Source organism: Apteryx mantelli, chromosome 1 (genome assembly GCF_036417845.1).
Source record: "Apteryx mantelli isolate bAptMan1 chromosome 1, bAptMan1.hap1, whole genome shotgun sequence".
Taxonomy (NCBI): Eukaryota; Metazoa; Chordata; class Aves; order Apterygiformes; family Apterygidae; genus Apteryx; species Apteryx mantelli.
The window spans coordinates 88866756-88890192 of record NC_089978.1 but is presented as its reverse complement, the minus strand read 5'-3'; the positions used below and the strand labels follow the sequence as shown (position 1 = coordinate 88890192).

The 23437-nt window shown below is 38.6% G+C and overlaps 1 protein-coding gene across 1 annotated transcript in view; it reads right to left on the bottom strand.

The window, feature by feature from the left end:
- The window catches only part of CNKSR2 (connector enhancer of kinase suppressor of Ras 2), a 219863-nt gene that overhangs the window by 35962 nt on the left and 160464 nt on the right, over positions 1-23437 (bottom strand). Inside the window, exons 16-20 of the mRNA XM_067289740.1 lie at positions 21746-21819; positions 19223-19294; positions 13319-13386; positions 7905-8005; positions 6178-6721 (exon numbers count right to left, since the gene is read on the bottom strand). Of these exons, the coding sequence (XP_067145841.1) occupies positions 6178-6721; positions 7905-8005; positions 13319-13386; positions 19223-19294; positions 21746-21819 (859 nt within the window). The remainder of the gene's footprint in view (positions 1-6177; positions 6722-7904; positions 8006-13318; positions 13387-19222; positions 19295-21745; positions 21820-23437) is intronic.

The window sequence follows — 23437 nt, the reverse complement described above, 5'->3', positions numbered from 1 at the left end:
CAATGAAGCACCAACCAATTTAGTTTAAAAAAAAAAAGGAGGGGGGGTGAATATATACAGAAGATGAAATGCTGTTCCACAAAACATTTCATATATAAGGCATTTGCTTGAAAAGACAATCAGGTAATACATTAGCCCCTGTCTCGTCCAGCTTTTCCACGGTTCCCTCCCCAGCCACGGAGGGAAATTTCCTGCTAGGGATATAAACTATCCATACCAAAGCAGAGGTGGCTAGCCATCGAGAATAGAAGCCAACATGCTTAAGAGTGTGTTTTTGAACACCACTGCCTAGTACTCCCAGCCAAGCTCATCCTGAGCTAGCAGCAGAGCTACCGCCGGGGAGCCTTGGAGGCAGCTAAATGGCAGCCCCTTCCCTGCAGACTGCGCACAAAATGCTGACACCCCACAGCGGGGAGGAGCGCAAACGCGCCGTCAGGTAACCTGGGAAGGGACTCAAATGAGAATTAAAAATGAAAAACCAGACTGTAAACACCAAGCTCAGAAAAAGCAGCCATTTCATTACTCTGCTACAGTGTCAGAGCATGCATGGGCTGTGCTGTGCAGAAGGAAGGATGCCTAAAAAAATAGCAACATCAGCAAATGCTCTGGTTTGTACATGACTGATAGTGGATGCAGTAAGTTAGAAAAACATCCTCCTTAGTGTCCCAGAGGGTGCTGTACTTTGTGCTATTCACCAGCCTCATAAGGAATATTTCTAATGTGAAACATTACCTGTCATTTCTCACAGCCTCACTTATTTAAGATGCTACCAGACATGCACACCTTTGCTAACCTGAATAATTCCAGAGGGGAAAATACAGCATCTTAACGGCCTTTCCCTTGCCTCTTGGTGCAGATAAAACTAACTAGGTGGTCAAATGACAGGACATCACTAACGGTATCCTCTCTAAAATGGAAAGAGGCTGTGAGAAAGGCAAAACCATCCAATTAGTTTCAGACACACATTGCCAGCAACTCAAGTATGCACAGTACAGCCTTAACACATTATTCATCCAAACTCCCAAGTTTCCCTGCTGCTTAAACCCTGTCAAAGTAAAAAGATACTCTATCCAAAAGGCAAAGAAACAAAACCTAGAAGTGGTACACAGTGTACCGATTTATAATGTTGCATTTAATCAGGAAGCATTGATCTTTCTGAGAGATACCATTCGAATCACACAGTAAAACCCTCTCATTAAAGAGAGGCACTTGTGTCCAGGGCAAGCATTCCTCTACCCCATTTCAGAATCTGAAATACCTGACCTTATTCAGAGTACACCCTTTTACTAGTCCGACCTCCTTCTTGAAGGCAAATGCTGCCTAGGATCTCCCACAGATATACCTCCCTGGGCACAGTGTGTGAAGCCTGATGTGTTGCTAGTCATGGGAGTCCTTGAACCGTCTGTCCTATTTTGTGAAACGTCTTGAATTTCTACGACTGGGCAGTACGGGAGAAACTGCTTTCGGTTTCTCTTATTATTCTCTTACTGGTTGCTAATTTTTTACTGGAGAAAAGAAAAAAGTCTCATGCCTGGTACCTCACACCAAGCAGATATTTAACTTCAGTGTCAGTGCCTAGTTCTCACTGAAATCAAGGGGAGCTTTCCTGAAATGCTTTGCAGGGGCTGGACCTCTCTCTGAGCTGCAGAAATGAGAAACACCAGCATCAGCTCCTGCTCCAGCCTTTGGCAAGTGTCTTCAGTGGTTTAAGGTAAAGAGCCAAGTTTCAGAAACTGGAATATGAGGCTGTCGTCTTCCTCTAGGACAATGCAGATTAGGCTGAGTGGGACTAAGCAAAGGATTCCTGCAGATGCCACACACCTAAGCAAGGGCTGATAGTGATGGACCGAGATGCCAGGGAATACAGGTGAGCATGCCCACTCTTAGGAGGTGTTGCAAAACCTTTTCAACATGACACACATCACACACAGAACACTGTCACATCCTCGTAAACACTCCAGTGAAAAAAGTCCATGCAACGAACAGAAAAGAACGCCACCCCTTTCAGCTCCCCCCAGTGGATAGCCGTTGACTTACTGAAATCGATTTAAGGCTTTATTATAGTTGTCCACCCTCTATAGAAGATACTCCAAAGTTACAGTGGTGGGTAGCAGCATAAAACCCTAAAACTCATGTTAGCAGGAATTACACTAAAAGGAAAGGGACAGAAAGGAAAAGGACAGAAAACTTGTAGAAGCACAGAGAGGATGAAGAGGTCAGGAACGATGCAGAAGGAAATGGGTCTGAACAGTGAGAAAACAGCAGAGGTGATTTTTTTCCTCTTCCACATACCTTTTCATACTCAAATATAGGTGTATTTTTTTTTTTATCCACATCCCTGAAGAAATCTTACTGAGCCTGCAAAATCGCAGGGTCCCTCGCACCCTGTTGTAGCTCCCAGGCATGAGCTACATGGAACGGGCGCCTCTTTGCTCCAACCAGCCCCAGAGCGCATTTAACCAGGCAGCAGAGCTCCTGCCTGCTCACAACAGCAGCAGAGACTCCCACTGATGTTCTGGCTCCCCAAAGACTGTTTCAGGGAGTAAGCAGGAAGGTGCAGGTTCCTCTGTGGGTAGGTCAGTGGGGGCTGCAGCCAGTTACATTCCTCAGAGAACTAGTATTTGTTTCCCCTAAATGCTAAACGCTTAGAAAAGTCCTTCCTATGACTACTTTCTCACAAACCACAGATGCCTGTGAAAATGGAAGAGCAACCTTCAGCAACACTTTTGGATAATAAAGCAAGAAATGAAGCATGCTTTCCTGAAACAAAACCCCAAACCTCTCTGCCAAGAAGATCCTAGGTGCTCTTTGGCATCAAGTGGTGAAACCGATGTCAAAGCGCGGAGGGACATGGGCCTGCGGGACCGTGGGCGTTGGAGGCACAGTGCACAGCTGTCTCACTCTATTACCTCCAACCAGGAGAAGACAAATCTGAAAAGGCACCACTTGTCCTTCATGCCTGAATCATGGAAACGTAATGCACTGTGCCACAGCAATTAGCATGTTCTCTGCGCACAGACTGCTTTAGAGCAACACAGTGAGAGGGGATATTTGGTGCCACAAGTCTGAATATCGTCTGCCGCTCTCATAATCTCAGGAGCAAACACACAGACAAACACAAATATCCCACAAGAGAATCTTCTTTGATTAGAAAGCCAGAGACCATTACAGGACAGTGTCAATATGGAACAACTAAATGATTTAGGAAAAAGTCATTTGCATCACAGAAATAAAATAATCAACCAGTTAAAGACTAGCAGTGCAATGTCAATGTGATGAAACAAGACAAAAAGAAGCAACTGAACACACAATAAAGTTAAGGTCCTAGCAGATAACCATAGGAAAGAACAACCCATACTTTTGGTTTACCATGATATAACTAGCCATTGCAGCCAAGCTGATACACAGAATTATTCACAGTGTCAGTAAATTCTTGCAGTATCCATTTAAGGCATAAAGGAGTGATTAAAAGATAGATGGCAGATTCTTAGTCGTTGCAAATCCGTGTAGCTTTGTAGGAAGTCAGTAGAACTCTGTTAAATTATAGCAGCTGAGAACAGCACCCGAAATAAAGCATGGAGCTCCTAGTCTGTGGCGTGGTGATTTGAAAACTTTCCTTCAAAAGAGGTCGGGAGAAGCATGACTGCACATTACTATTTGATTTAAATTTGAGAGGTTTTTAGAAGTGGGAATGTAAAAACAAAAAGCTGAGAAAACAAACTTTTGGCAACGACATTTGACTCATGGCAACAGTTGCAAAGGAGCTGTATCCCTTGTTCCACACAAGAAGCAATAGGAATGATTAAGCTTTAAAACACATACACATAAACACAAGAACACATATAATCATCCCAGAGTTTAGAACTATGTAAGGATCACAAATGTGTAAGGCAAATTAATGAATTTAAAAGGTTCATATGATACCATGTCACAGAAGGTTCAAGGAAGGTTAAATCTTTGAGAGAGGTTAAAACCTTTCTTACAGGGAGAGGATCCTCTCCTCCTCCCCCAGTTTCAATCTTTTGTTTTCCCAGAGAAATGGAGGTGGCGGGGGCAATGCCGTAACACGCACAAGTGCACCCGTCGGGGCAGCAGGCTTAGCAGTTAAAAGCAAATCGTGACCCTCCCAGTTCAGAAATTGGGATTTTGCACTTAAGAAGAACACTTGCGCGAAATCCCTAAGTTTTACTGGTTACAGCCCTGGAAAAAGCCAGTACTGCATACAGAACATTGTAGCCATAGCAACAAGCAATTCAACACTTAAACTTTTCAACAGACTAAACAATATTTTCTTTCCGCTTTTATAATTTCATGGTTAATAATTCACCATGAGCACTTCACTTGTTTAGCTGGGCATTAATGTCTCAAAAATAAACTCCCATTAGCGCTTCAAACAGGAAAACCTCCTCACCTAAAAAAAAAAAAAAAGTATGTATATATAGGGAGATCACATCAGATATTAAACTTTTCTGTCCCTTTTTGGATCTCAGTATGGAAATGTGGAGGAGAGCCCAAGTTCTGGCCCGTTAATCCAACCACTAGCCTTTTCTTAGTATTGTGCAATGTAAAATGTCACAGCCGGAAGCCCTAAAGCCTTAAAATTGAGATTTAAAATACCAAATAACTTAGGCTCCGCAACAGAATCTCTGAGGAATGCCCTAACAGCACAGACACTCCTACAGGAAGTCTTCCCCTTTTCATGGATTGAGAGGGGTTTTTTTTGATGCTATCATCAAAAACCCATTTGAAGACCAAAACTGAAGGCTAAAAATAATTAGGATAACACATTCTCTTTGGCTGATGAAATTTAACCCTGTTAACTAGGCAACTTCATGTCACACTCTCTAAGATTCTAATGTTACCCTAATAAATGTATGGGTTTTTTTGGAAAGTGCTGTAGATGAATGCAAATTATATCATGCCTTTTTCTTCTTTTTAATGGCATCCAGTTTAATTTTGTAAAAGATTTTTCTCAAAGGCAAGAATTTGAGATCTCTTGAATCTATTGATTAAAACACAAAGAAAAAGGAGAACTGTTGATCTCTCCCATGTAGACTAAATAATGTCAGTGCTCAACAGGGGTGCTAAATTTAAAGTTTAATCGATTTATTTAGTTAGGCAGTTAATTATCTGAAGCTTTCACTACCCTTTTCTAGCTCTTCACCATTTTTATACTTCCTCACCACAGTGAAGAATTCGAATCTGAAGGAACCAGACAGCACAGAACCTTTGAGAGCGTCAGCGGTCATCTTGCCTTCCTTGCCGCTACAGATAACTTAATTGTAGCATAACCCCACAATTCATAGATGCAGACTTTGTTGACTGACCCCACAACTCAAGCGCGGACTGAACTTTGGTAGCAACACGTGTTGAGAAGCTCCAGAAATGACAGTGAAGGACAGTGCATGAAACAGACATGGAAATGTGTTTACACATTCAGGAGGAGCAGGGCCCTTCCTCAATCCCTGTTTATTTGGATTATTTTTGACAAGTAGCACTAATTTCTATGGAGTCAATGTGCCATGTAAGAGACAGTTACTCGGCATTAAGATGTTATTTAACCCTGCTGGTCACATAGTGGGGTTTGTTTTTTTGGGGGGGTTGAAATGTTTTTGGAACTTCTCCATCTATATATACCACAAGGGGAGGTACTGGGGAAAACATACTGTCTTTTTAACTTCTTACGTATTCTTTGCTCTCTTGTGACCTTTTCTGCCTGAATGCTACACACTCACAGTCTGACCTTGCACTCCAAGATTTCCCGAGTGCTTTTTACAACTCAGACAGGAGTTGGTTCTCAGCTGGAAAACTTACTAAATATGTCCTGAGACATGTGTCTGTCAAAAGGGGAGGATTCTGATCAAGTGGAAGCAGGAAAACAACAAGGAAGCAAAATCCCTTTACAAGTAAGATTTACTAATAGGATGTGGTTGGTCTACGCTGTGACCAGCCTACAGGGCAAGTGTTTGGTGATTTATGACAGGTTGTGCAGCACTCTGTCAGATTATTAAGCCCTATACATAAGACAGATCAAAGAGGTCATTTTTGATGCATCTCTGACAAGAGGGATTTGGTCAAATTTAGGGGATGCTGAAAGACTTTTTTTTACGGAAAAAGAAAAAAACAACGTTACAAGAACAGGACTCTTGAAAAGCCACAGAAATATGCCATACTTACTTTTGTCTTCCTGGTTTTCTTCCGCTGCTTTGCCTTCCTCCTCCTCCTCCTCCTCTTCCTCTACCTCCTTCTGTTGTGCTTCTTCGTGGTGATCGGCGGCATTGACTGAAAGACTCTGACAGCAGTGGTTGAACCCACTATCCCGAGGCAGAGTGAAACTTCGGGGCTTTCCCCCATTTCCATTTAGCACTTGCATCCGCTCCCCCTCCACAAGGGGGAAGGGGCCATAGTGATCTTGCAGGTGGCACTTCTGGGTGGGCAGGGTGGACTGCCGCCGGTGCTCGGGGGAGACCACGGCTGTCTCGGAGAACACCGAGTCCTCCAGTGGCAGCGTCTGCAGGTAGTGGAGTCCCGAGCTTGTCAGCGGCGTCTCTATGAGATCCTGCCAGGAGCGCCGCTGGCTCGCCGTCTTGCGCACCGGCGAGTCGGTGGCGCTCCCCGCCGCCTCTGGGCGAAACTCCTCGTGCGACGACTGTGACTGGGAGGTCTCCGTGGACGAGAGGCGGCTGTGCTTCGGCTCCACGTATGGGCTCGCGCAACTCATCTACAACACAAGTGTCAGAGAAATCTTCAGATTGACAATACTGCTAATAGTCACATACTTTCTACTGTTATTGGCAGTACCCAGTTTAGCAATGAAGACACAAACTTACCAGACTAACCTGCCCTGATCATAGCTTTGGAGCATGCACAAATTTACACATGCAACTACTGTGGGCAACACACTGATACACTTATTTATGCAGAATGTCCCTTAATCAATAAATCAATCAACATCATAAGCCAACACATGTTTTTTTTGAAGAATAATATGCACAGTAAAGCTCTATGGAACACACAGAAGAGAAATTCCTGGCCCATTAATATTGTATTTAAAACGCTGTCCAAATGCCTATTGTTGTCCTATTTTGTTAAAAATTTCTTTGGAATCATGTTTGCATTGCTTGGGTACAGTTCTGCTTCGGGAAGAAAAAGTATTGCATTCAAATTAAACATCATGAACACTCTCTCCCCCCAGACTTTCCCAATTTTTCAATCCAAATTTTTGCTTTGTTTTTATATATTCAGGTAAGATGCATTAGATGAGTATAGGGATGTGAAAATTAAATTCCTAATTTAGAATAAGTTAGCAGTCCATACTCTGGCTTTATATTAACATCTGCTGCAAGAAGAAATTAAAAAACAAATACCCTTTGTTCTAATTCATAGATAAGCATACCTTTTCGGGAACAACAGAACAACTCATATCACCATTTAGGATATGAGTGAGAACATTTTTATGTTGGCATTTCTCTAGAAATTTAAGTGCAATTTGTCACTGTAAAGCTTCACAGCACGACTGTTTTACCTTAGGAAGAATCTGTGCTGTTACCAAGGTATAATGTTCTGATAGACTACATGATGACAGGGAGGTAGAGGTTTTGCATGGATGAGTAGAGGGGTCTGTTTTATACCGAGAATAGAAAGACAGAATTTTCTAACTTAGTCCATTTTGTGCAATGACTGGGATTATAAATCTGAGTTCTCTACACACTGGTGGAAGTGGCCATGATGGCTGTTGAAGTTAGCAATGCATGTTGCTTAGCAAATGCCTTAAGTCAAGTGCTGACTCAAAAAATACACTGAAGAGTGCCATAATGTGTGTATGCATGTGTTTTAAATGGGAGAGCAGGTAAATGTGACACTTGATGTAATCATTCCTAAGGAGATACTGGCAGGTGACTTACCGAAGGAGGCCGTGGGTATGTGTCATATGGGGGTGGTGGGCTGTCTTGCTTGGGTGTTGATGGAGTGTCGGCTTCCTCCTTATCACTCTCACTCCAGTAATCTGCAAGTTACACATAGATCAGATCAAAAACTACTGACACAATTTGATAAATATGCACATCAGAGGCTGGTTTTCACAAAAACAACTGGAAACTCCATCCTAGATGTTACCAAGAGTTAAGCATTGCTGAACGTTGACTCTGTAAATGTTAGCCTCTGTAATCTGGAATTGTTTTGAGCCAAAGGAGGAAAAATTCAAAACATTATGGGATATATTAAGCCTAACGCACCATTACAGAGATATTAAACAGCAGTCTGCCACTGAGCCGCAAATATACACGGTTGTGTACAGCTTATAAATATAACATGCATACAAAATATGCCTAATACAAATATCTAATTTTCAGATATTTAGAAAACAGTCAAGATTGAATGTGTATTGGCTGGAATATACCGAAAATATATTTCAAACAGAAAAAGTGAAAAATGCAACTGACAAAAATCTTGTTGACTGCAAATAACATTAACAAATGTAATTAACACCAACTGACAAATCAAATAAGTAGTGGTTATTGCACACATCCAGTATCCTACCAGTTGCCCAAGCTTTTCAATTAAAATTTCTAATAACAAACAGCTGCAGGCAAAATTAGACAGAAAACTTTATATCATCTGTCTGTTTTCGTAAAAGAGCTGCTGCCCTGTTATCCAAGCAAGAGTATAAAGATGATTTGATAAGGAAAAATATCATAATGATATTTAAGGAAAAAGTTCCAAAAGATGGATAAGACAGATTAAATGCAAAGGACACAGAGCTTGGGGGCTAAATTTAATGTGATACGAGGCTTAATTTTGTCATGAAATCAAATCTTAGTCAATCCCCTTTCATACGTTTGGTAGCTTGGCCAAAGGGGAAAAACACATGGATGAGTGTACCACATTGTAAGTTAGACTTATTCTGTTGCAAATATTTTTGAAGTAGAACAGCAGCTAAGTAAATGGACACCATACCTAAATATTTCTTACAAAAGTAAACTATGAAACTTCCAACTCAGTTCAAGATGAACAACTTCAACATTTCTACACAATGTAAAACTTACGTAAACATTTGTTTTGTCATCTCATTTCTGCCTGTATTAGCATCTAGTATTTGAGTAAATTGTTGTACAACAGAACAGTATAGTTCATACTATTCACAGACTAATCATAGGCAATTTTGACTTTGCCCAATAAGTGTTCAATAACTGCATCACTTATTACTTTCTCTTTGATACATGAGGAGAAAAAGATTGATTTTTGCTTCATAAACTATCTATCTAAACCAAAAAAATTTGAAACTGTTCCAAGTTGGCACAACATATAATTTCAGCTTTAATGAATTTTTGCTATCATTATGATTATCGTATTGTATGATAAAAAAACTACTGTACCTATTGTCTTATTCAAGATTTAAAACTAAGATTGCTTACCTTAAAATGACACCCTCTTGAAACAGTTCTCCCTAAAGTTCTATATATTTTTAGATAGTTGTAAATCGGGGAGGGCAGCCTTATTAATTATTATTTTTTTTACAAGCAGTAACGATTCTGTTATAACACTGGCTCTCTTGATTTGCTTCCTGCAAGCATATAGCTGAGAGGAGATCTCTTCAAACAGTATAATAAATAAATAGCACAAATAAAGTTTTCCTGAGCCATAAAAATCAAAAATTCCAAATAGTTCTGTCTGTGTAGAAATCCCCAAATAGTTCATTTTATGTGAACAAAAGACTAAGAGAAAATATTTTATGTCACACTCAGTTTTAAGAAAATTAGTTTACAGTAACTCAAAAAAAAGAAAATATTGGCACCCAAGAATGTTTGTTCTTATTACAACAAAGTCTAAGAGCTATGCGTGGTGAGAGGCCTGTCATAATTTTGTCATTCAGTGAGATTTCTGCAGATTTAGAGCTCAACTATTTATTCTGAAACTAAAATTTAGCAAAGTCTCAGTGCTGCTTCCAATTCTGGCTAAAAATACAAACAAGTTCATGGCTGGCAAATCCACATACAACAACAAAACACAGTATGATCGTGCTTTTGTACACTTTACCTCAGATAAGAAATTCTGCTGACAACCTACAGTATTTGTCTCAAAAAATTCTGCAGTTACGAGGACCATGAAATGAACAAAAATAGCTTCCCACCATTTTAAAAAATGTTTTGCTTTTGGCAACTGAGTCATTATAGTCTGTCCAAAATGTGTATTATGCTATCAAACAGTTGCCATATTTCTCTCCAAAGAGTTTGTGCAGTTCAGTGATGGACAAGCTCAATTCATAGGGCATACCTTGAAAGCTTTCTGAATGAGCAATAGACTTCTCTGATTGTATATAAACTAACGCTGGCCTGCCTTTTGCCAATGAATTATTTTCTACTTATATAAGCAAATATTTTTTTCTCAGATTTTATATGACTGGAAAGTATGCAACTTCCCCATCCAAAGAAATCCCTTGCCACATTTCTAACATTCACTGTATTTAATATGGAAAGTTGATGGTATTTTTATAAATACTGTTCTGTACATAGTGTCACATTTTCTTCAGCAATACACCCACAACTTGGTGATTCGTGCTTTTCTGAAGCACTTGAAATATATTTATGCACTTTAGATTCAGAACTGTTCAACTCTTAATTGAAACAGGTTTGACAACTACTGTTGAATTGTTTCAGAGGTATTATAATGCCTTGCTGCAAGGGACTGAACTGAACAGAAATAAAAGCTCTTTTGTAAAATCAAATATGTAGATGACATTTGGTACAGTTACTGAATATAGAAAATTCCAGCTTCACAGTTTTTATAATTCCAAACCACTTGAAGTGATAGAGAGGTTTGCTAACTTGATGCCTCTGCTAATTAGGGACACTACTGAGCAATTTAATAGCCCTTGTGCTGGGAACCAAGGATAAGCACCAGAGGCGTAAAAACACTGTGTTGCAGCAAGTGGGGAATGTGATACTGATCCCCCCACTAAACACAAATATGCAACACATAAAGAGGATATAACTTTCTCTACCTCCATATGATAAATCAATTCTAGTGAATGGCATTAGAGAGGTAATAAAGAACTCCCTCATTGCCAGGGATATCATTCTTATAGCAAGTGGAGTCTCACTGGTGATCTTAAATAGGGAGCCATTCAAGTAAGAGGTATCATGAGGCCTGAGTGCACGTGATCTCATGTCTAAGAACTGGATCATCCGTTATTCTACTGTCTGGTGATTTCTTGGTAGGAAAAATATTTCTCCAAATCCATCTGGATTTATAAAGGTGCATCATGTCTGCAGTTGTGCACTTGGCATAACTGTTCATACACCTTTTCTCTTACTATCCCAAATGTTACTGTAATTCCAGTGCCAACTTGATGTCAGTAAAAGCTTGAATATGGCTTTGGATGCTACCATGGAGGACTTCCTAGAAGACTCTAACATGCAGAGCTTCTTCAAGACCTCTTCAAGCAATGACAAATGGTATATAAGTCCCTCAAAACTGGTTATTTCAATACTGCCTCAGAAACAGAGTCCCAAACTGATTTTGAAGTTAAGCATATTTTGGTGAGGGCCTGAGCACATGACTGGAGGAGCAGTGAGCATGGCTCTGCTGCCCTGTGCTGTGTGAACTCAGGGGACCTGGTGTTATGAATGACATGACGTGGCCATGGGCCACACTGAACATTAAACAGGCAGCAGGCAACACTCCTGGAATAAGCAGCTGCACTTAATGGAAAATATGATTAAATATGAAGCAACAGCACACACAAACTAGTGTTCTGAGAGAAGGACAGAACGCCCCCAAACCTTCCCACCCACACTGCTACCTTCAAATTAGGATAGCTGTGAGCCATTGCTCTTCAACCATGCTGAACCCTCTAGTGTGGTCTGTGGTGAGGCAATCACTGTATGAATCAAGGCAGACATCCTTTCTGATGCTGCCTGTTAATCTCCTACCATTAGAGAATATTTTAGTCTCCTGATGTCTCTGCTTGGCTGCTGGAATCACCCTTGCTTCTCACTGGGGAAATGAGTTTTTCCAGAGTCTCCCAGGAGAGGAGCATGTAGCAACATATTCCAGAGGCAGACCACACAGATCTTCCTCTGCACAGTATCACACCAGAAGGACAGGGTGGAGGCTACTCTTAGGCTGTTGTCACAAAAGTTGCTACAGACCCATGATTTTGGGGGCAAGAGGGACACCATGTGGCAAATTCTGAAGCCTAGTGACAGCATTCTGAATACAAATTCTCTCTGAAAATGGCTGGAAATATAGTCTTTGTAAAGAAAAGACTACATTAAATACATTTCTGCTGCAGCTCAGAGTTGTAATGTTTTGGGGGCAAAAGACAGAACCTCACTGATGAAGGCTGTGCAGTCATAGAATTAAAAAGTGATGATCTGACTCAGCTGTCAGCATGCAGACAGGTATCTGGAAAAGCTCTGGTTCATCACAACCAGTGCAATTTTCTGGTGCCTCCTGCCAGATACAGTTGTAAAAAGAGAGTATGGATTCACAAAGCAGCTGTTTGCCAAACCAATTAGTTGTATAGAAATACTTCTGTGAATCCATGTCACTGGCAATTCTAGGAAACAACATGCCCAACATGATGGAGCACTGCCCCATTCTTTTTCCTACCTATGAAAAGGATTTCTACTGCAGCAAACTAAAGGGAAGAGACTCATTATTTTATATATGCTGCTTTTTTTAAACCCATGTTATACTAGACACTAAAAAAGCAGAGGAAAGACATTGTAAACCTACAACTGCAAATTAAGTGTTTCACTGAAAAGGCCAGCAGAGCTCTAGCACACACCTCAGTCTAATGAAAAGAGCAGAAAAAAAAATTAAGTGACCTTAAGATTAAAGCCTTTAAGGGAAATTCAATTATGCCAACAGGCTTTAGAAGAATGGTTTTGTTCTTGAGACCTATTTGATGCATTCCTGCTCCCTGTGAATTCAAACACCAAGTGCAACATTTTTAAAATTTTTTTAGTTTGCAGATTCTTAATTTTCTTCTTATGGGAGACACAGACTCCTTGGTACAGTGTATTTGAGCTAACTAGAAGTAAATTAGCTGCTTTTAGCCACCTTTTGTGGCTTTCTCAGAAATAATGCAAGAGTCTGTGGATCAGAATCTGAAGGTGTTAATCAAACATCCTGAGAGAGAAGGAACTCTCTAAAGCAACAACCATGATACCCATATGTGAATTACTCTCAGGTGATGGGAATGAGGCCTGATACTGGGAGGAGGGCTGGAGGGGGGCTGGAGGGGTGTGGGTAGGAAGAACAGATGAACTTGTGATAAGAGCTGACAGAAGCAACCAAAATAATAACACATTACCTTGCTCTTGTTTGATCCTCTCTCTTTCTGCATAGCCAGCAGCAAGCATGTTAATTCTGTTTAGCCATCTGAAATAATATTGAAAAAAAGCAGTGATACTGATCCAGCATGCTAATTTTGGGTGCATTTCTACCAAAAAAAAAAACCATGAAAAAACAGTTATGAGCATCTGAAGGAAATTGAGGACAATGTTATTTTTCATGCAAGACAGCTGTTTTCTTTGATACTTTTATTCAGGGTGTCTCCAAGATCTATAATTTTGCTGTTGAACAAATTGTTTCCACAGCAGAGATCTTGTTTCAAATGGAAAACCACATGTGATGTCAAACATCTGTAAAATAAAGGATTTTGAGATAATCAAAGAGCCATTAAGTCTGCTGCTCACAGATATGGCATCACACCAATACTCCTGCTGTTCTGATTTCTTAAGAATAAACACCACTTTTCAGAGATTTAAGCAATATTTTAAGGCCTGAATTGGCATCTTAACAGAGGAACAGAGCAGAAACCAGCAGTCAAAAGAACAGGTTCACTCCTAAATAGACAGTGAGGTTTAATTATGCCATTATGTGTTTTAGAGCTTACCTATAGTGCCAAGTACAAAGAAAAGGGGGCATATCAGAATTCACTTTTGTGTTTGTGTCAGACAAGCAGAGGAAGAAAAGACAGTTGCTTCAATGCAATTCACATCTAAGGCTTTAACCTCAACTTTACTTGAAAAAATGCTTCCATAAGCTGCACGAATTAAAAATAAACTATTGCTATTCTCTTCTAGCAGTGCTGTCATTGTGAAGCACAGATTCAACCGCCTGTGGCAAAGCCTTGCTTCAACCTGCCCTTCTCCCTCATGGGGCTCTCAGGGTATTCATTATCCAAATGCTTACACGAAATCATTCCCTCCATCAATGAGGCTTTAAACCAACATGACAACCTCCCATTGGTAAACCTGGAATTACTTACTCCAGTCATCCCACAGGATTTGACAGACCTTACCTGCCAAGCTAGTGGCTTGTGATTTTACTGCTAATATACACAGAAGGACAACTGAAGTTAGTTTCACGTTTTCTCGAAGAATGTGAAACTCTTGTTTCAGAAAACTGCGCCTGATGGGTTTCATTTGCATACTGTATGTAAGGAAACAATGTAATATTTGCTCAGCAAGGGAGAGACTGTATCCTTTGTAACCACTCCTGCATGTCAACCCTCAGGACATTTCAGTGCAGGGTATGCAGACGTTAGATTGTAATGTATAGTTGCTCTCCCTGAAATAAACTTCCATCACTGCCCTTCCACAAATTGTGACCACATGTATGGTCTGTGAGTAATATTAATGGTCAATAAATCACTGTACATTGGGAAGAATGCTAGAGATCTACTGAAGTGATTACAGGATACTTCATGTTAGCATACAATCAAAATTACTGCCAGAAAAATAGGAGAAAAGAGAAGGCAAAGAGACTTAAAATTTCAGTTGCAATTGTTAGGAACTGCCACACGCATATAAAAATAACTGGCACATCAGAACAGAAATTCAACAAATCGTGCCTCAGACAACTATTCACATCTTCACGGCAGATAAAGTGACCCCCTCCAAAGCTATCTTTTAGGTTTGCATTCCTGAAACATGAAGGCTTCCTCTGGGGAATAAATGTAAACGCATTGAAAGCTCAGTCGTCTTGACAGCTCTGCCAAAGCTTTCACTCCATCCCAAACCAGACAGGCCGAAAGGCAGGAGCCATGCGCAAAGAACAGCAGCGTCTCACCGTGGGGGGCCGAGCAACAGCCCCAACACTCGTCCTTGTGCAAAGGGTAAAGCAGCACAAAAAAAAACACAACAGTGCCTGCTCTGTCCAATGGCGTGGCAGACAACAGAGGTGGAACCTTGCTTGCCTCTTGCCTGTTTCAGATCTCACATCCTCAGGTCACAGGCTACTACCACCCTACGCAGCCAACACAAGACAGTCAGCTGCTGAATCACTTTGAATAGACCACAAAACATGAGGCGATAGGCCTACAAAGGTGCTTCTGTTGGAAAATTTCATTCCATCCTAAATATAAGAGAGACTATTTTGTGTGCGTAACAGTGAGTGAGGTAACCTATTAAATTAGCAAATAGTTAACTGACAAACAGTCAACCGATACTGGTTATATCTATAGCAGACAATTGTTTCCAGAAAGAAGTTATTTCCTGAGATGTATAGTCTAATGATAACTCAGGAAATGTATAGCAATCTAAGAGAGATACAGTGTACTGACTTCACGTTTAATGATTTTCTGCAGTTCATGATTTGTGTCATGGTTTGAAATACCACCTGAAATGCCTGTGAGATGAAAGACAAGGTACTGGTGTGGTTGTAAACAGTTAAGGACCATGGCTTTTGAGTGGTTTGTAAGTTCAGAAACTAAAAGAATGGTACTGACTCCTTATGTGTATTTGCTGATATGTGGCCACAGTGCAAAGCTTCTTCAAGTATGGTTAGAACAGACATGGGTAGAGGGTTAGATTATTTTAATAAAGCACAGCTAGAGTTATGGTTCATTCAAATTAGAATCATATGAGAGATCCATCATAGTGGGTTTCTATCACAGGGAAATGTAAAGACCTGTTGAAGAACGGAAGAGGCATAGAAGATTCCTTCTTTACAAAATACTTAGGACAAGAGTTCCAAGTGTGCAGTTATACAAAAGTTCCCTACTACAAATACTAAAAGATATAATAAAATCCTACTTGAAAGTAATCTGCAAACTCCTAGGACATGGGAAGACCTATTCTCACTGATGATGTACTGTGTCTTGGTAACCACTGTAACTTTCAGAGGGCAAGAAGCCAAGAAAAGATTCCTTCCTTACAGTAAATGCAGCTGAATTATAAAATGTATTTGTTAGCTCTGACAATAAATTCAGAAATACTGGTAGCTGCAGCAGTCATCTAGGCTTTTTCTTTTTAAGAATAGCACATATATTCCTTGTCAGGATTTAATTAATACAATTTTATGACTCATATGGATCCATATGAAAAAATACTTTCTAGACCTATAAATTCTGTAAAGAGGAATGCACAGCACTTACTTTCACACAGAATAGTAGGAAGCATTATTCTGTCTTGTCTTACACCCTAGGGAGATGCAATGTTTCTAGTCAAATTGTCCTTGATCATAAGGCTCAAGGATACAGGATGAGCTTGCTATGTGGGAGCATGACTATCTTATAGCATCTACAGGTAATCATCTGCAGTTTAACTAAAACGAAGAAACCTGTAGATGATGTTGGAAATTATTTGGAGGTCATCTTCACTGAAATCTTCCAGACATTCTCATGCACTAATACTATAAGTCGACTTGTCATCTTTGCTTTTGATCGTAGAGCTACATTGAGGAAGAAAGCTTGTACAAATTTCAGTACTCTGCCTACTCACAAAAACAGAGAGGACAAATCAGCTACAGCAGGTTCAAGGAAGTTCTCAGACATAAAGTTACAACATAAAGTTACTGACTGTGTATTCCCCTGCCCAGAAGCTACAATTTTGGCAGCCATGCATGTTATCACTTTAAAAAGGGATTGCTTGAATAAAAAGGAAGAATAAGGGTATGATAAGTATTTAAGCCAGCCAACCCTGAAGAAGCCACGTTTGCCTCTAAATAGAAGATCAGGATCTTTGAGTAAAGAACATATATGTTGAATCCATAAAGCAGCAGACACAATTACCATGAAAATCAAAATAGAATTACATGTAGTACCATTAAGCAGAAATATAAGATCTGTACTTGACATCAGAAATATTTTCCTGGAATAGAAATAACAGTGAGCTTCCAAGCAATGTTTGTCTATGAATATACACTTATACCAGCAAACCTGTACTTTGTACCAATAAAGGATATTATGTCCTTCTTCTCACCCAAACAAAACATGCTATATGGATAGAAAGAACACTTTTGCTGGTGTAACAATGTAGATGGAATGAATTTCAGATGCCACAGTAATAACTTGCACAGTCATAATTCTCCAGACTCCCTTACCAGCATAATGGTGTGGCAGAGTCACAAAGGTAGCAAGATAATCTGAATAGTGTCAAAGTTACCTAAGACTAAAATATACATTTTATGTGAGTGAAATGAAAAATGAACACAAATGAAAAATTCAGAAAAACATAAATAAAAAATTCACGTGTGCTGCAAACAAATAAATTTTTTTTTCAATAACTAAATCATTATTTTACATAAGGGATGGAGGAAATGAACTATTTCTAACTTTCAGTAAAGCTATATTTTAGCAGTTTTCTACTTTCTTTTCTTCTGCCTCAAGTATAAACAGCACTGAAATGACTGCATGATACATAATTAAAATGTACATCAGAAACATGACAAAAAAGTACAGAAAGTGATCAAATCAGTCTTAATTTAATTTTTGATACATTGACTTAGAATGTTTTGGCCTAGTTTGGCTAGGCTAGAACATGCTTTTAGACAAGAAGTATTTTATTATATTATTATTATATTATTTTACTTCCATGCTCTGCACTTAAAAGATTATTTTTTAGTAATCCACATTTTCTTTACCAAGTTAATTCAAGGTTTGTAAAAGTGAAGTATTTTTTTCATACATTAAACAAAGAGAAAAAAAAAACTTTTTGGTGAGACTCTGACAGCATTGAAGAGTGGTAAGAATTTCAAGTAGTTTCACAGACCTTGATGGATCTATTTCAAATTTACATGTATTTAACTCAGCTCAAAACTAGGTCAAGCTCATTCTTAATGAACTGATAAGCACTTATTCCAAAACATGATAAAAAGATTGCTCATGCCAGGAGGTTAAAAACCTTCTAGTTCCTGAGTTAGTTTTAGGCTATATAATATAGTTTTTAATGTATTGATGTATATTTGCTGCTGCTTTCTGATTACTGAACAGTTATATATCTTTATCCTCAGAAACAAGGCACCTTGTCTTACTGACTAAGGACCTACTGACAGCAATGATTTCCTCAGTTAGGATGTCTACAAACATAATCTGAGAGAGTGAGTCTCAGTTTGCAATCAGATTTCTGTTTGGGTCCTCCGTCATATGACAGAGATTATATATTATTTTGAACTGAATTAATTTTTTTATGTTGTGAAAACAAATGAAATAAAAAGCAAATATGTGAATAGAGATGGTATGCATGTCATTCCCCCAGTCAAATGAATTAAGAGTAAATGTATGTATTTTGTGCTGAAGTTTCAAGCATTTTTCGGTAAAATCTCAGAAGTGGACTAAAATGAGTACAGTTAAGCTCAGTCCCCAAGAACTAAGACTTAACTCCTTGCTGTTTTCCAGTTGCTGAGATTTTTCCCACTCACTCCAATAAAACCAAAATTTCATTTTAACTTGCAGGTTAAATTCATGCCAGTAGAGAAAAGCTGGAAAATTCACTATCTACAATTTCTAGTGCCTTTTTCAAGATTGGCAGAAGAAAGACCAGTGACTGTTATAAAACTTTCTCCAAATTCTCACTCCCTCAAGGGCCAGAAATAGAGAGAAGTATCACTGGAGCAAGTATCACGTGCTTGTAGGGGTATGGGAGTAAGCAGTCAGAGATCTTGCACCTCTGCAGGTGCTGCATATCCAGGAGCAGCTTTACAGAAACCTGGAATTCTAAAATCTTGTTTGCATCTTATTTTGAAAAACTGGTTTTTATTTCTTTTCAGAAAGAAGGAATGTTGTTTCTAAAATCTTCAAATCTTCATTTCAAAGAAGGCAATTTTTGCATAAATGGAATACTTCGCATATGCAGACACTCAGAAACAATGCTATTCTGCACTTATTTTCTCAAGCATTAAACTTTTAACTTTTAATTTAGATAAACATGTAACTTATTATTACTATGTTACTGGGTTACTGTGGTCCTTGAACTTTGCTAGTTTTCCTTACCTGTTCATATCATCCAGGTGTTCAGCAGCAAAATAAAAACTTTTGATCTTAGGATGGCAGGCTTTGAATGCACTGTAGAGGAAAAGCATAATTATAAAAACATAATGGCACAGCTTTTTTTTTTTTTAATATAAGATAGTGAAGGGACAAATGAGATGAGTTCAGGTTTCCTGGGTTGTTAAAACCCTCCAAACAGGGTATAAACAAAACTTTTAGGATTGTGCCAGACTTCACTGACTAAAATGCACTACAACTACCCATTTCCAAATAATATTTGATTCATATATGCATAAATAGAGATCATTCAACAATCACTTACACTATACTGTTTTTGGATAAAATTAACCAGTTAAGGAATATTTTATTTATCAAGCAATTTTGCTGATGTATCTAGAGGTGTAAAATTCTTTCTGAACAGAAAATTGACGGAACAATTTATTCAATACAACAGAAAAACTCTCAGTCCTGGTGACTTTTCACCTCCCAACGACCTTGACACTACCTTTACCTCTAATGACTGGGTTTCAAACAGAAAAATGTGATGTGCTGATTGATTTCTGAAGAGCAGTTATAAATCAACAATGTGTTCTTGAGGTCATACCAAGCAATGGGCAATTACATCTCATCTTTCCTTTCCACCAAAGTAATCAACATGACTGGGCAAAGAGAATTACAGCATTTCATACATAATAAGAAATAAATTACTTGAAAGAATTTTTTAACTATGTTGGATAAAGATTTATGGTGAAGTATTTGAAGATCTAGAAAACGAATCTGAAAGAAATTAATAATTTATAGTACAGAAGAATCATTTTTGAGAATAGCCTGAAGGTCTCTCTTAAAATAAGAACAAAAATGCCTAACAATCCCAAAGAAAATAAGAAAAAGCATGATACACATAAAGAGCATCATTGCCATTTTTCTGAGAAACAATGGATTAGATTAATGCAACATACATCTCTAGCTGTCTATATATATGTATACATACACATATGTGTGTGTGTATACATACACATATGTATATACACATACACATATGTATATGTATGCGTACACACATACATATATACACATACATACATATATACACATATGAAAATAGGTTTTCAGAAACCAGATATATGTAATCCAGGAAAGGTACTGCTAGTGAAGATAACATGTAAAATTGAGACCAAAAAGACTCATCTACACATTAGAGTATGACATAATGTTATGCAAGTGAAAACAGATGTACAGTGACATCTCTTCAGTTTAGAAAGACATCATCAAGTTACTAAGACCCAATCTTGACTTCTTAAAATTGTTATAGCATCTGTCGTCTGGATTCTTAGAGTCTTTTTTCTTTATCAGTCACCTGAGCAAGAAATTTTAATAGCCACATTTTATGTTCTACTATCCAGCACATAGCAAATGAAGAAAAAAAATTTAAACAGGGTGCAATTCTGAGAAGTGAGTTGACTTATCAACATTGCTGCCTAACAAAACATAAAAATGAAGTACTTCAGCATTGTAGCACAAGGACACAGGACAGTAAGCCCAAGCTGATATATCCCAATTTTTTTTTAAAATGTGGTCTTCATTTTCTGCCCTTTGAGACCATCATGAAGAGCAGATTTAATCCTGAAGGGATATGCAAACCAAGTGGGACAAGGTCAGTGTCTTCTTTAGGACTGTATGTACTATAAATTAAAAGGAAAAGCCATTTTACTTTTGCAATTGCTTTTCTGTACAATTTTCAGTGATTACACGTTCTTGAAAAACATAAGTCAAAGAATAGTAAAAACTATTAGAAGGCAAGGCAAAAAGTTTTCAACAACAAGACTCTTAAAAATACTTCTGTGAGAGTATGCATCTGTCATATTACTACAAACATGCATCTAAATAAAAAATGGGCTTTTGCAAGGGCATATATTTGGACACCATCATACATACCTAGGTGAGAAGAAAAGTTGTTTTAGAGCTTTTAGGTCATACCCCCAAAATGAGGCAAATCACTGTCAGTCTCTTTTTTAACTCCACCTCAGGACTGACTCCTTGTGCCAGCAAACTTTGAGATGTTGTTAAATAATTTGGAGTTACAGTAAAGATTGATACCTGGCCATGAACTTAGGAACTTTTTTTTTGGACAGTCTCCTTATTTTGTTTCAAACTGTTTATTAAGCTTAAAAGTCTCAAAATATCCCCCTCATGCTGCCCCCTTTCCCCCCCAAAAAGGAAAGAGAAGGAGAAAGCCTAAAACTAGTAAATTAATAAAGGAATAGAAGCAGTCAAGCAGTCTTCTTGCTTTTAATGCATTTTGCTGTTGGCCAAGCTTGATAGTTTCATGATAGTTACAGATTCTTCTTTAGGAAAAATGGCACACAAAACCACACCAGAATTTGGCTGTTCTATATGACCTTGTTCTGTGATGTAACCAATGATCATTGTAACAAACTCCATGATGTCATTGTTGTACTGGAAAACTTTGTCCTTTCTGCTTTTTCTCTTATATCATTGTATTGCATTATTTTGGAGTACACTTACTATTTCTTGCGGCATTCACTGGCTCTGTCGATTTTAAATTCAGGTAGACTGATGAAACCTTCTGCTTTCTCATCCTGCAAAGACAGTTCTAGATATTACTGTTGTTAAGGTGTCAAAAAAACTCACTGAAAAGTTAGCATAAGAAATATATTTTCCCTTGCCTGCTTCTTACATAAGGAATACTAATGTGTGCTCTGCTCTGACAAACCTCCCACAGAAGTCACTGGGACTTTTGCCAAAGTAGAAAGACAGATCCCTTGGTGTAAAACACAATTTTTAAATACCCAGTTTCCTCAAACAATTTCACAGCTGAAACAGCATTTGAAAATATACAAAATGACCAAATGTATTCAGGCAATTAGTCAACATAATTAGTTAATTTTGGAGGAGGATGGACTAATTAGGAAGAAGCAATGCAGAGTATTGTAAGGGATAGGGAAAAAAACAATTTGAATTTGCACTGTTTAACATCTTTATATGATATCACAGCTAAGATGTATAATAGTTGATTCGGTTACTTCTGATACTCTATGTATGATTCAGTTATTTTCTCTCTCCAGCACTCACAGAGCAGACACCTGACCTTCCTCCCTTCTCCTCTAAAGACTCATACACAGTTTATTTTACCAGACATTGAATCTCTAGACTTAAGCTACTAATGCATCAGTTCTACAGACTCTCTTATTTAACTGTTCATAACCTTGCATTAGAAATTAATACAGCATCATGTGCGTGAAGCTGCAGAAAACCCAAACGTATGTTAAGGAATTCCACAGAATTACATCTTTCTTTTTTAGAATCTCCATGGCTATATTCGCTACATATGCAGTCTATTATGGATATTTTGCCACAAAACATCAGAGAAAACTGGAACTGGAGTTGTCTTGTGTGAGGTACAAGGTTGTAATGGGTTTTGCACTAGCAGGTATTTTAAAGTCAAAGGAAGACTGTTTAGAATAATCTTGCTATCAATTTTTTGCCTGGTTGCCTAAAAGCAAAATTTTGGCAAGAGTACTGTTTGCTTGTGTGTCCATCTGTCACTGAGTCCTCCCCCTGCAACAGCTTTTAAATCTGTTGGTGATTGCAACCACCTTTATCAAGGAGGTCTCAAAGATAACCAAGTTCCAGCAAGTCTCATGGAAACCTGGGCGAGGGAAGAGAAGAGGGAGATGCTCAGACCATTGCCCTCTCCAAGAGAAAGTAACGCACAACTCAGGAACTCCACACTCTCCTTGGCCACAGCTGGTGACCAGTCATCATACTCGTAGCTATGAATTACCACCCTGATGAAGACCTCATAGTAGACCTTGGGAAGGGAGGAAGGAGAGTGGGGAGTTGGGGTTATCAATTTGAAATTGGGTTCGAGGCACAAATAGAATGAGTCTGTGGGAAACCAGGACATGGTAAATCTGTTCATGGAATGACTTCCTTTCTATTTATTCAGTGAAAACTTTGGGATTATAATATTTTAAATAAGTGGTGTACAAATGCTCACAGTGATTAAAGTAACAGAAATGGCAATCCAGGACTGAGTATATCCACATGCTGACAATGACTTTCTTTCAGAATATTTAAAAATGAGACTAGTAATATTTAAAACTAAGGTTTCCCACCTCACTGGCAAAAAGCTGTTTTACCAAAGCTAACATAAATAAACCTGCAGTAATGCAAAATATGTTGCACAATCAAAGC